This window comes from Pongo pygmaeus, chromosome 9 (genome assembly GCF_028885625.2).
Source record: "Pongo pygmaeus isolate AG05252 chromosome 9, NHGRI_mPonPyg2-v2.0_pri, whole genome shotgun sequence".
In the NCBI taxonomy this organism is placed as follows: domain Eukaryota; kingdom Metazoa; phylum Chordata; class Mammalia; order Primates; family Hominidae; genus Pongo; species Pongo pygmaeus.
The window spans coordinates 58,596,383-58,610,196 of NC_072382.2; the positions used below are offsets into that span (position 1 = coordinate 58,596,383).

General features: G+C 54.2%; 1 protein-coding gene across 2 annotated transcripts in view; it reads left to right on the forward strand.

Moving 5' to 3' along the window:
• USH1C (USH1 protein network component harmonin) overlaps window positions 1-13,814 on the forward strand; it is a 50,418-nt gene that overhangs the window by 36,123 nt on the left and 481 nt on the right. The window contains exons 19-26 of one of the 2 annotated variants that reach the window (XM_063671111.1): window positions 2,240-2,359; window positions 3,492-3,542; window positions 6,213-6,254; window positions 6,658-6,711; window positions 7,043-7,142; window positions 9,919-10,028; window positions 11,377-11,432; window positions 12,514-13,808. In XM_063671111.1, the coding sequence (XP_063527181.1) occupies window positions 2,240-2,359; window positions 3,492-3,542; window positions 6,213-6,254; window positions 6,658-6,711; window positions 7,043-7,142; window positions 9,919-10,028; window positions 11,377-11,432; window positions 12,514-12,838 (858 nt within the window). In that variant the 3' untranslated portion in view covers window positions 12,839-13,808. Of the gene's footprint in view, window positions 1-2,239; window positions 2,360-3,491; window positions 3,543-6,212; window positions 6,255-6,657; window positions 6,712-7,042; window positions 7,143-9,918; window positions 10,029-11,376; window positions 11,433-12,513; window positions 13,809-13,814 lie in introns of those variants that run through there. The other variant, XM_054438738.2, reaches the window with a different exon arrangement.

Here is a 13,814-nt window from a genome sequence, read left to right on the forward strand (position 1 = left end):
CAGGAGCTGGTTTCTAGAGCTGAGTTAGCCTTGCACAACATTTTTCTCTGTAAGTGGCCTCCATCAAGATGAGCAGTAGCTTTTCCTCAACAAATTTGATTCCACTTTGATTGAGTACCTGCCTGGGGCCTCTCTCTGTGAAGGGGAGAAGGGAGCAGTGCTGAAGAGGATGCGGAGGAGACTGACATGCCTGTGCTTTCCAGGACTTTGCCATCTGAAGGATGAGCTGCTGCCCAGGCAGGCTTCTGCTATAAAATATGCGTAAGGAATGCGCTATGGGAGGGATTCATTCTAACTGAAGATTGAAGACACCTCTGTAGAGGGCTTACAAGCTGAGCCTTGAGGGATGGCAACACATGGAGGATGGGAGCAAGGACATTGGAAGTGCAGGGAACATAAAGATGGCAAGTTGGAGTAGCAGGGAGTTGGACTGGCTGGGTTTGAATCCTGGCTCTGCCACTTACTAGCTAGGTGACTGAACACATGCTACTTCATCTATCTGAGCCTGGGCATCCCTGTCCAAAAATAGGAATGCTAATGGAAGCTACCTATTCGAATCAAATAAGTTAATACATGAACACATTATAAGTTAAGAATGGCAAGAGTGGCAGGCACGTCGTGGATGTTTAGTAGACATTAACTATGGTTATTGATAGTCCAGAGTACAAGAAAATTTGGGTGAAGCTGCAAACCTGGGATCTTAGCAATCTCAGTCTCAGCAAAACTTTGAGTCAGGATCAAGATTCAAGACAGAGTCCAGATTTCTCAGATTCTTCAAGGCATCACCAAGTTCCCACTGTTAGTTCCTGATCAGAGCCCAGGGAAGGTTAAAAGCCCTCCAACACGAGGAGCCTCTGAAGAACTGGACCATAAATGTCATAAGCAACATCAAAGCCAGGGTTGTCCCAGCCTCGAAAGCCAGGGGGCTGTTGTTTGGTTGGCTTCATTTGGCCCACCTCTCACCCTTGTACCACCCACCCTCCTCCTCCCTGCATGCCCCTGGCAAGCTGTCATCAGTGCTGCAGCAGGAAGTGTGAGTGACCACACGCCCACACAGTCAGCCCAGCCACCAGCAGGTCCCAAGTCATGGAAACAAACACCTGTGTTGGCTTGACACTTGTGCCTGCCACACCAGCACCTGCCATAGGGGGGTTTTCAGGGCCAGATCTATCCACAGGCACTGTCCCATGTTCTCACCATACTATTTAGTCATTCATTTATTCATTCAACACATGCTTATTGAGCACCTACTGTATGCCAAGGCACTATGCAGGGCACTGGGAATCCCTGCTAGATAGACAGCTGCAGTCTCCCTTCTCAAGACAGTCTGCTGGGGAACAAAGAAAAGTAGGTACCCGCCACACCATCAGGGTGGAGATGGAGGAAGCACAGGTGCTATAATAAGGAAGAGGGCTGGAGTAGAGGAAAAGCTCAAGGGAGGTTTCCAGAAGGCAGTGATGCCCAACTTAAGACCTGGGAGGCAAAGCGGAAGAAGGAAAGAGCACATGCAAAGGCCTCAAGGCAAGAAAGCCTGGCATTTTTTGAGGCTAAAGCTAGGCAGTGTGAGGAGCATGGCGAGGAGTGAGAGATAAGGCTGAAAAGGAAGCTAGAGAAGCTGGTGAAAGGCCTTGGGAGTCAAGCCAATGAGCTCAGTAGTCAATGGGGACACTCGGGAGGGTTTGGGGGCAGGGTTGTGAACTGATTTGATACATCTTGCCCAAGAAGATCAAGTGGGTTAGAGCCAAGCAGACAGGTTGCGTCAGCTCCCCTGGATGCCTCTCTTACTGGTCTTCACCCCATGGCCTCTAGAGACTATGTGCCTACCAACTAGGAACAGCAGATGCTTCACACTGTGGTCCAGGGACTGGAACTGTGGCCAAAGAGACAGCCCTTAAAGACAAGGGACACTGGATAGCACCCATGGCCACTGACAGAGGGGTCTGAAAGTGTGTCTCCTCAGTGACACTGGCTGCTGGCACCCCCAAGGCAGGTTCTAGCTCAAGTGTCCGATTTCTTAGAGCCACTCCGTAGTTTCTGTGGTCTCAGCCCACACTGTGGCCAATGGGCTTCTCATCTCTCTGCTGAAGATCACACCCCCAGGACCTCCAGCAGATTGAATGAACCAGGCTGGCTTCGCATGTGCATGGGTGTAGATTTGCATGTGTGTAGAAGTAGCATGGCTGGCCTTGGCCACCCCACCATGACCTCACCTGGGTCCGTGTTAAACTAACTCCTGTAGACATTTTGCCCAAGCCCACAGCCTCCACGAGGCCCTGGCGTGTCCACCATTTCCAAACCTGTCATGGTCCACCAGGAGCCCAATTTCATCTACAGGCCAGCTGTGAAATCTGAAGTTCTGGTAAGCCCCTTGGGTCCCCTCCAGGTTGTCTCTAGAGGAGCAGACCAGGGCTACCTCCCCTGGGCTCTGCTGTCTCTGGAGGGCAAGTGAGGTGGGTCAAAAATGCAGATCACAGATGCCGTCTCTTAACCTTCTTATTGGCCAAGAGATGAGGCCACATGGGTGTAAGTGGATGTTGACATGACCAGTGGAATTTCTGTTCCCCACTTCACTGAACAGCCTGGAGCTCTGTTTAAAAGTAATAATAATCACTATGACCTGTGAAGAGCCTACTATGTGCCAGGCTCTGCATGGCCTCAGTTAATCCTCACAGCAGGACTGTGAGATGGTTCCTGTGGTCATCCTGTTTAACACTCAAGGAAAGGGAGGTTTAGAGAGGTTACCAGAGGGGCACCAGGTGCCCCAGGCAGAGCCTGGACTTAATACTTACCCTCATGCCTTTCATACTCCAAAGCCCACGCTCTTACCCTCACTGTCATCTTGCCAAAACCTACAGAGATTCCAGGTGCCCTGGCCCCAGCCCTAAGGCCTGTTGTGGCCTGGCATGAAACACTCTCAGATGGGGAACTGGCCAGAGCAGGTTCACTCCCTTTCTCCAACTTACTTCTCACCTCTCACTGGGGCTGGAAGTCTGAGTTGTGGTCCTGGGGAAGTGGGAAATGTCCGCCAGTCTCAGTTACTGACGGCTAAGGGAGCTGGGATTCGTGTGCACCTCCCAGAGGTGCCAACCACTGGCTGGCCTCCCATGAACAGTGAGAAGACAGTCATGTCAGAATTTTAACTTCCCTTTCAAGGAAACTCTATCCAAATGTCAGGGCAGGACAGCTGAGGTATTTATTTTGGGCCTTAGCTGTCCCGTCAGCTCCCCAGAGAGCAAAGTTTTTGCTCCTGGGACAGCCTGCGGATGCATCCATGTCATGTTCTCTGGATAATGTCAAGGGGTGGTGTCTGCTTGACAACAACTGGTTAGCATCTTTGGACGTTGAGTAGGCCCTTAACATAAGCCAGACTGTCTGCTCGGGGAGGGACATTGGCATGGCAGCCCCAGGCTGGCAGGCCCGAGGCCTGGCACCAGGGGGCAGCCAAGACCTATTGGTAACTTCCAGTGTGAAACTTTTTTTTCCTCTGGCAGCCACAGGAGATGTTGAAGAGGATGGTGGTTTATCAGACAGCATTCAGACAAGTAAACTGATACCCATTGTGTGTCTGGGGGTCTCCCTACCACCCCCATCACTCCCACTCTGTGCCACTTCTTTCTCTCTGGGAGTACCTGGTCAGGTCCACAGTGGCCCCATCTGCCACCAAGCCTCAGGCCAGAGCTGTGTCCTCCATTGCCTGCGCAGGGGTTGGGGAGGATTTCATATCAGATGGGAATCCAGGGCTTATTAGACCCCATGCGTGAGCTGAGAAACAGCAGGATCCCTGGGCACTCACCGCTTCTGCTGCTGTTTTGTCCAGAGAGGAGCAGGGCAGAAGGAACCCTCAGAGGCCCACAGAGGCCAAGATGGGCCCTCGCTCCAGCCCTAGGAGAGAGGGAAGGGGCTGCTTAGGTGTCTCCCTGTACCTTCCCCTCTTCTCCTCCGGGTAGATCACAGCTTCACCAACCCTGCCTGACACTGAACCAGCCAGCATCAGGGAGGAGGTGGTGGCTGAGGTCCTCCCTGTGCCTAGGGCACTCCTGTGCACAGGGACGTGGAAGTCCTTGCTGGTCCTCTGAGTGGCATCAGGCAGGCAGCCACCTACCCCCCTGCATCCTGGGGTACCTCCACGGAGCCAACCATTGGATTGGCTGTTTCATCACCAATGAAAGAAACCCCGGGACAAAGGGAGATCTTGCAGCCAGCCCAGGCTTCTCCAGCCTCCTTACTTGATAACTCACCATCAGACCACAGGCTGATTTGACTACAGGCAGGGAGCAGAGGGGCGGTATCAACTGTGCAGTGAGACATAGGTGTCGGCAAAAGAGGCTGCTCCCAGCCCAAGGATTTGTCAATTTAATCTTTCCAACAACCCTGGGTGGTAATTGCTATTATCATACCCATTTTATCTATGAGAAACTGAAGCAGAGAGATTTGAAAATGTGCCCACGATGGCACAGCTAATGTCAATCCCTGGATTTGAATCCAGGAGGTCGGTCTCTGCAGCCTGTGCTCTTAAACACTGTACCATCCCGCCTTAAAGCACTGTCATCACAAAAGAGGCCTTCCAGGACCTGGCGGTTTAGGGCACAAACAGCCCTCACAGGGAGAGAAGCAGGGAAGTGCAGAGTCTAGGCTCCAGAGTTGGAGTCAAACCCTTTGCTCCCCTGCCCACTGACTGGGTGACCTTGGGCGTGAATATCACCTATCTGGGCCTCAGTTTCTTCCTCTGTTGAATGAGGGGCTGGGCTGCCTCTTTAAGGGCCGACCAGCTGCAGTGGCTTATGAGTCTCTGATCTAAATTCACACAAAACACAAGTACCTGCCATCTGGCCCATCCCTGAGAGCTGGTTCTCAGGATCATGGAGCAAGGAGGCCAGAGCCACCATTGCCCAGCCTTCCAGGAGAAACAGCTGGAGTAGGCAGCGCCCTCAAAGTCAAAGAGCGTCAACTCCACATTCTGCCCAATGATCCTTCTTGCCCGTGCATTCGCTGTGCCCCCTCTGTCTGCTGCCCACACACTGACCTGGATGTAGCCTCCAAGCTGAGCCGAGCTCATGGCCTCTTGGGGTTGAGCCTGGGTGATTGAGGCAAGTGAGGAGGGATGCCAGGCAGATGCTTGGGGATCTGTCTGCTGATATTTGGTGCTCGTCTTGTGCTCGGAACTTAGTTGGTGTATTCTGAGGATAGGGGAGTCTGTGGCCTCCCCACCACACAGACCATGGGCCCCAGGGATCACTTGGTGTGGTCTAGGGACCTGCATGCTGTGGGTGGCTCCACTCAGTCCGGCGAGGCCTGTCACGGGGCTCTCCTCTGCTCCCACCTTCCATGGGGACCAGCCATGGCTCTGCTGCCCTTGTGCTTAGCATCCTGGCCCCTCAGCCTGGGGATGCCCCTGGCTCCCACTCACTGTGTATGACTCCCGAGGAAGGCCATGTAGTTCAGGCATTACCTCATTGTGTGTTCAGGTGCCACCTCACTGTCTTGTTTCTATACCCTGGAGCCATTGTCCCCACAGCATCCCCCATCAAGCCAGGTCCCCTGAGATGTGTGTCCTCCCTTCTCCCTTAGCTAAAGGGCCAACCTGCACTCCCCGGAATCTGGGGAGGCCTCTTACCTTCTAGGTAAGCATTACATGAGGACACTGCCAGGCCCCAGGCCAACACTGCTTCTCAACACCACCTGCTTTCCTTTTGGTGTCCGTGGGCTCCCTCCACCATCTTGTGGCTGATTTCCAGGAACAGCCTTCTCCTGAGCTGGATGGGCCCCTCCTGTGGGGTCAGAGCACTGGGTGGAGACACCCTGGGCTTCATCCCCCAGGGCCTGGGCCTGCTCCAGTGGAGACTTGGAAGAGATGAGGTGGGGCCTAAAGGACTTGAGGCTGGGGCTGAGACTTTCAGCAAGGCAGATGCTGCCTCTCCAGACCATCTAGACATCACTGGTGCCCCTGCAGCCCCTGACGCTTGTGCCACTGAAGCAGGGCAGGGTCAAGATCCTCTAAAGTCTTCCTCAGCCTCCTGCTTGTCCCTGAACAGGGGTCCCCTGGCTGCTGGGGTTGCCGGCCTCCTGTCTGCATCCCGCACCCTGGCCATGCCTTCCCCCACCCTGCCCCTCACTTCTGACCCTTGGATTCCAACCATTCACCCTCCTACTCCTCGGCCCTGACCCTCAAGGGCCTCTGCTGTGTTGCCCTAAAGCCCTCCCTTTGCTTCCAGGATTTCCGGAAATATGAGGAAGGCTTTGACCCCTACTCCATGGTAAGAGATGACGCTTCTCTCCTGGGGGAGTAACCGCAGGAACAGGGCAGGGTGGGGGTTAGGGTGTTTGATAGTGGTGCATTCCGGGCCCTGGGGTCCTGGGATGAGGTGGGGCACGGAGGAGTCCCAGTGATGCCCCAGCTGCTCTTCCCACGAAAGTTCCTTCCAAAGGGCACTCCAGTGTGAATTGTATGGTACACATGCACGTGTGTGTGTGCACTGTCCCCATGGTTCCTGGGACTCCCAGTTGAAGACCAATAGGGATGGGGCTGGGCACGCTCCCCTTGCCCATGTGCTCTGTGGGGCCCAGTGTCCCATAGATGCCTGGATTCCCCTTCTAGCCCTACCCCAAGCGCCATCCTTCAGGCCAGCTCAAAGCTTCCCACTGTCTTTTTCCCTCTAGTTCACCCCAGAGCAGATCATGGGGAAGGATGTCCGGCTCCTACGCATTAAGAAGGTACCTGGGCATGTGGAGGCCAGTGGGCCGCCATCCCTCTCTGTGCCTGCCTCTCCTCCCTTGGTTTCCTGCTTCTAGTCTCAAGGTCACTCCTGGGTGGTCTCTCAGGTCCCCACTGTCCTCCCGTCTCCCACGGAGACACCCTTCTGTTGTAAGGCTGCATACCCAGGCCCCACTTGGCACCGAGGCCACGTTTTCTCCAGACGGCACTGCCGGCGGCCCCATGGCTTCTTCCACTGTTACTGAGGCTCTGTCAAGAGACTCCTTGGTGCCTAGGTGTCCGCAGGCTGCTGTCTGCTTGGCTCCCTAAGGCCTGTTTTCCTCTAACCAGGAGGGATCCTTAGACCTGGCCCTGGAAGGCGGTGTGGACTCCCCCATTGGGAAGGTGGTCATTTCTGCTGTGTACGAGGGGGGAGCTGCTGAGAGGCACGGTGAGTGGAGACCAGCCACACCCAGGTTTGGGGATGATGCAGTGGTTAGACGGAGCCCTCCAGGAAAGCAAACAGGTGACCACTTGGAGTGGGCTGACGGTTGCTGGAGAACGCCCTCCCACTCGGGTCCATCCGTCCAACTGCCTGTCCAATCCTTGGGGGCTTGGGATGGTGCCTGGACCTGTGAGTACACAGCCAAGCCAGATGCCACCGTGCCCTCAGGGGGTCCCCAGCCAGGGTTGGAGACGGACTCAGAATTGCCAGATACTGAAAGTCACAGCATGGTCTGCTAAGGGCTGATGGGGAACTCAGAGTGGAGGGAAGCTGTGGGAACCCTGAGGGGCCCCTAACCCACCAAGAGGAAGTGGGAGGCCAGGAGCGCTCCTCAGAGGGGCAAACCCTGAGCTGAGCATTAGTCAATGTCAGCCTCGTGAAGAGGAGAAAGGGCTTTCGAGGAAGAGGAGCAGCACGTGGAAACCCCCGAAACCTTGCCTGTCCTTTCAGTGATGGTAAGAGCCGAACGTTTGGCCAGAACTAGCCATGTGCCAGAAGCTATTCATCTGGCTCGCAGCCCTGTGTCTGAGCGTTTCATGGATATTAACTCACTTAGTCTTCACAAAAACCCTGAAAGCAGGTTCTGTTATTATTCTTATTTTACAGCTGAGGAAACTGAGGCTCAGAGAGGTTAAAGTATTTGTTCAAGGACCCACAGCCAGGAGAAGGTGGAGGCAGGACTTGAATCCAGGCAATTTGGTCATTTTGCTTTACTGTCCAGCACAAGTGCCACCTCTGTCTGAGGTCTTCTGCAGCCTTGTCCCCTCCCAGAGGGCCAGAGGTCCCCATACCCTGTGTCTCTCTTCTCATTTTGCTTTGTTCTTTATCCCCTTATCTACAAAAACACCCTCTGCTGATGAGTGAAAGCTTTGCAGACCCCAGGCACAGTCTCTTGCTTCAAACCATCACCCCCTTCACCTGTCGGACACAGTCTGAAACCCCACTGTTGGTGATTTCTTCTTCCATGTCAAGGAAGCTCCTGAGTCCTCTGTGGCCCTTTGTGGAGATGTAGGTGCCCTTGGAGGAGGAGCCCCAGGCCTCTTACCTTCCCAGGCCAGAGTGGGGGATCCTATGAGCAGGTCCCTTCCAGGCAGTCCTAGGCTGGACCACAAGCTGGAGGTGGTAGAATGGAGGGGTAAGAGGTAAGGGGCAGGAAACAGGGACGGGAAAGGCCCTTGGGGGCTGGCAACCAGGCCTCTGTGGGTTACTAAAGTGAGGTATGGGCATTGGGAGCCCTGGATACAAGTCCAGCTCTGCAGCCATGACCTTGGTGACTTCACACTCTAAGCTTTCATTTCAGCCATAGAAGGGGGACCTGCCCAGCTGGGCAGCTGCCCCAGCCCATCAGTGCACACCCAGGCCCCACCTTCTTCTTCTGTCTTCATTTGTCTGTCACCTGGTGACATTTCTGTGATACCTGCCTGCTGTGTCTAGCAGAGAGAGGGGACCAGGATGGATGGGTGACTCTCCTGGGTCCTTCCCACTTACAAAGCCCCAACCCAACAACTGCCTTATTGCCCCTGAGACTCTGTCATGGATTTGTACAAAATGAAAAGGTGAAAGTCACCCATCCCCAGTTGCACTGCACAGAGGCAACTGCTTTCTATGTTTGGTCCTGCACTGCTTTGAACATAACCAGTCACTGATGAAGCTTCCCTAGGAGCACGTGTGTTTTAAGCCTCCATGGCCACCATTGTCAGTATCATACACCACATTCCTATGGGCCCTCATGCCCACAAGGCTCCTGGGTGATCTATTTCAATGTAACCTGGAGAGTGTTCTGTGGACATCAGGACTGGGAGAAATTCCTCCAAAAAGGGCTCTGATGTCGAAGAGGTGTGGAAAACCACGCACAATCTGTCTACCTCTTGGAAAGCTGCAGTGCATGTTAGCACATTCAAGACTGACAAATCCTGCAGTGAGTAGCTCTGTCCAGCTTATAACTCAGCTTTCCCCAAAATTATTAGATCCCAGGCCACTCTTCCAGGAACACCTTATTACAGCTTCATTTATTCAACAAATATCTACTGTGGTCCTATTTCGTGTCAGGCATTATGTTAAGTGCTGGGGATATTATGGTGAACCAAAAAGACAATCCCTGCCCACGTGGAGCTGACAGTGTGGTGGGAGAGACCATCAGTAAACAAGTAAACAAACAGATTAATGATTACAAATTGTGGAAAATGCCAAATAGGAAAAGATTGGGATGCTGTGAGAGAATAGGCAAGATCTACATTCGACTGAGCGGGGGTCAGAGAAGCCCCCTCTGACATTTCCTCTCAGACCTAGAAGAAGAGAAAGCAAGGTAGGGAACAGCGACATGAAGCCTCTGAGGCAGGAGAGAGCATGGCAGCTCGGGGACCTGAAAAGACCAGCATGACTGGCAACAGGGAGGGCTGGCTGGCAGAATTGACTCAGGCCTCATACTGTGCTGGAAATGCAGGTCTGTCTCCCTCTGTAATAACAGAGGCTCATCATCAATGATATCCAGGTTCTCCTGAGCTGGGGTGAGGGGGCGTGGAAGGGACAGGGACGAAATGCCCTTTGATTAGCCACTAACCAGGTGGCTAGTTTCCCCTCATGCTTTCTGAGTCCACATGAGCTTTCAGAACCCAGGCTCTGGTCTCTTCTGCTGTCTGGCAATGACCCCCCTTTGCCAAGCCCTGGGCCAGGCACATGTCACATACAGCCCAGTTGGCCAATCAGCCTCATCTGCCTGCAGGTGGCATTGTGAAAGGAGACGAGATCATGGCAATCAACGGCAAGACTGTGACAGACTACACCCTGGCTGAGGCTGAGGCTGCCCTGCAGAAGGCCTGGAATCAGGGCGGGGTAAGAATGAGCCCCCTCCCTCCTTTCCTCCCTCACCTGCCTGCCTCAAACCCTGGCCTCTGCAGCCAGGCCTCACGATAGGATGCCTCATTCCAGGGTGGGCATCTGGAGTCCAGGCAACACTTTGGTGACGCCATACCCCATCCAGCCTGTGGTTTAAATCTGACAAGATGGGATTCAGAAAAATAAATGTCAATTCCTGACCTTGGATCCAAAAAGCCAGTGGCTTAAACAGACTCCTGAAGCCAGGGCGTGGCAGGTCACCCAAGAAAAAGACTTAAGGTCTTTTCTAAGTGCACACTGAACAAGAATCAAGAGAATTCTGAGGGCTACCAGAAAGCATTAACAAAAGCAGAGAACCCAGGATGAAGGAGGGGCTGGCGGGAATCTGTTCTGCACTCATTAGACACCCACCCGGATCAGGGCCACTGCATAAGGTTGCCCAGGCTGTGCACTACATAATCTGAGGGGGTGCCCTTTTACAGACTGTAGTGTGAATGGTGCCTGTTCATGTTGTGCAATGCACAACCTGTGCAACTGTATGCAGGCAGCCGAGCCTGAGGTATTAGGTTCAGTGCCGAGGAAGCTGACCACATGGGCCTGGGACCCACATGAAGGGATGTGGAGAAGAGAAGACTCACGGGTAACATGATGACTATCTTTGATTATCTGAAGGTCTGCATTAGGGCAGAGGGAGCTGAAGTGTTCTCTCTGATTCTTGAGGGAAGACCTGGATTGGATGGAGGGAAGTCCTGGGGAAAGAGAGAGAGATTTCAGCTCAATATTAGGAACTAGCTCGTGGTAGAGGGGTCCAGTGATATTTCCGATACTTTTCAGGGGATACACCCAAGCCAAGGAGGGAGAACGATGGGCAAGTCAAGGATGGCAGTAAAAGGGATTCAGGTGTTAGGATCAAAAAGCTGGGCCAGAAGTCCCCCACTTGACTGTGCATCAGAAAGTGCATCGGAATTACCTAGAGAGGTTGTTAAAAGTACTATTTCCCAGGACTCACCCCTGACTTCTAGGGGCCAATTCTATGAGTCTACACTTTTAAGAAGTTCCCCCAAGTGATTCTGAGGTTGCTGCCTGTCCCCGGTCCATAGATTGACATTTGGGAGCTGAGTGTCATTCGAGGGCCTTGCAGCCCTGGCCTCTATGGTCCCAAAGCCTCAGAGACTAGAAACGTCCTCAGACCATGGAAGTCGCAGTGGGGCCCATGTGGGCCCATGGGAAGAAGGTGCAGGCTGGCTGATCCTGGGCCATGGGGCCCAGAAATGCGGACGGAGTGCCGGGGCAGATGCACCATCCAACTGAGTGTGCCCCAGAGTCACATGGCTTCTCCCCACAGGACTGGATCGACCTTGTGGTTGCCGTCTGCCCTCCAAAGGAGTATGACGATGAGCTGTAAGTGTGTGCAGGCACCTAGCCTGAGACCTCCTCTTCCTTCTCTGGAATCTCAGCCACCTTTCTCCAGCCCACCCCCAGCCTTCTCCCAGCCTGAAGGAATGGCCCAAGCACGCAGCTTCTCATAGCCAGAGCTCCTAGAAAACTCCTGGACTAGAGCCAAGTCATTGTCCTTAAGCAGTGTCTGAGCTGCCTCCCGGGAAGTCTTGTCCAAATTCTTCTCTACTATGGGGAACTGAGGCATGAGGTCTTAGACCGAGTAAGCAGTGACATTGGGAAAAAGACTCAGGAATGTTAATTCCCCACTCAGAACTTTATCCCCTGCCCCATTATTAGATGGTTAGAAGGTGTCTGTGTCCCTCCTTCACTCTCTGGAAGGTCTTCCTGATGTCTAACTGCATTCACTCATACTGTGCCTCTAGGCAGCCAGGACCACAGGCTTTTGTCCCCACCCTGTGGGACTCCAGGGAGCTTTGGCCTAGTCTGTCTCTGTCTGTGATTCCCTGTGTGTCTGTCTTTGTGTCCTGTGGGTCTCTCTGTCTTCTCTCCTCCTCCCTCTCTGTCTTTCTGTCTTTCACCCTCTCCTTCCTTCCTGTCAACCTCTTATCTGCCCCCCTCTTTCCCCTTCATCCCGGTCCCCTTTCTCTCTTACTGTCTCCTATTCTTTCTTCCTGTTTCTCTCCATCCCTGTCTCTGAGTCCCTGTTCCTCTGTCCTTGTCGTTCTGCATCTATTCTTACCTCTTTGTCTGCCTTTCTCTGTTTCTCTGCCTCTGTGTGGTGTCTCACCTCCATCTTCACCTCATCCCATCACCTCCCCAGCCCTCACCCACCCACCACTCACCCACTCACTGACCACGCCCTGCCTCCCTGTCGTGGCTGGGCCTGCTTGCTCCCCGTGGCCAGCAGAGTCTGAGCTCTACATGTGTCTTGGAGAAAGCAGGGTCTGGCAGCTCCTAATTCTGGAACCCAGGGGCTAGGCAGAACCGAGGCAGGAGCCCAGTGAAAGGAGAGGCCCCATGGAGCTCTGCCTGGGAGTAATCAAGCCTGTTTTGTGTTTCTTGCTCTGCTCAGTGTATATAGAGCTTCTCTTCCCTCCTCCGAAGCCGAAAGCCCCCAGCCGGTCCGAAAGCTCCTTGAAGACCGTGCTGCCGTGCACAGACACGGGTTCCTCCTGCAGCTGGAGCCCACGGTGAATAGGCAGGCGGGCGACATGGCCCTGTCTGTCCCTGCTGCGTGCAGTGGCCATCTGCTGCCCACGCTGTCAGCAGGTTCTTTGGACTGGTGTCCGGAGGGTACACAAGGTGCCATCCCTGAAGTGCTGCCTGGGGCCTGCTGTTGGCCACAGTGGAATTCCTCAGACTCAAAGCCCTCCCCTCAGGGAAGTGGTGCAAAGCCCAGTCTGTAGTACTTGCTTGAGACCCAGGTGTCCTGACTCATCACGGCCCTGGGACCTGCTTTGGGTCCCAAGCAGCACCCAAATGAGCAGGATGAAGCCCTGGGCACCGTTCTCTGCGGGACACAGACAATGCCTCGAACCAGGCATATGGGGCTGAAGGAGCCCACAGGAAGCCTGGCTGGAATTGCCCCCAAGAGATGTCCTCAACAGGATGTGAAAATTCCCCTTCCTATGAATGCCAACCTGCTGGGAGATCCTGCTCCACCCTGGCCCCCACACTTGGCCAGAACCAGGGCTATTAAGAGGTTTTGAAGGCTGGTCCAAAGAACCAGGGTTGGTGGATTAGAGTTGCTCATGTCCTGTTGTGCCCTGTCCTGGCCTGAGCCGTGCTTAGACCAAACTGTCTTCTCTGCCTTCTCCCTTCCTTGGCTCTGGGCTCTATCTGTGGGATATACCATGGAGCCCAGCTGTGGGATGGGTTTCTCACCCTGTGATAGGGATGTGCCCATGGACAGAGCTGGCAGATGGCTGTGAAACTGGTGTTTGGTGTGGCCTGAAGCCACAGATGGCAGCATCTGGGGCAGACCCAAGCCTGGACTTGACTTTTCTGTTACAACTTTCCCAAAACATTAGGGCCTCATGCTCCCAAGACACTTGGCTGGCTAGACCATGGCTTCTGGGGTGGCCTGCATGGCCCTATGTTTTCTGTCACTTGCCTTTTGCAAGGGACTCTTGCCCCTGTTCCTCCCAGTCTCCTCCTTCCCCCATCCCAGGAGTCCCTCCCGCCTTCTCCCTGGCCTCCTGTGTGCTGTGGCTGTGGCTGGTGTGTAGCCACTTGGGGCCTGCACCCAGAGGGGTCTCCAAAGGGTGGCAGGGCCTTGTGCTGCCAGAGTGGGTACTCCCCGTTGTGGGGCCTTGCTCTGGCTGGGCTGAGTGTGCACCCACAAAGCCTGCACCCACCTGGGCTGTTTCCACTTCCCTGCAG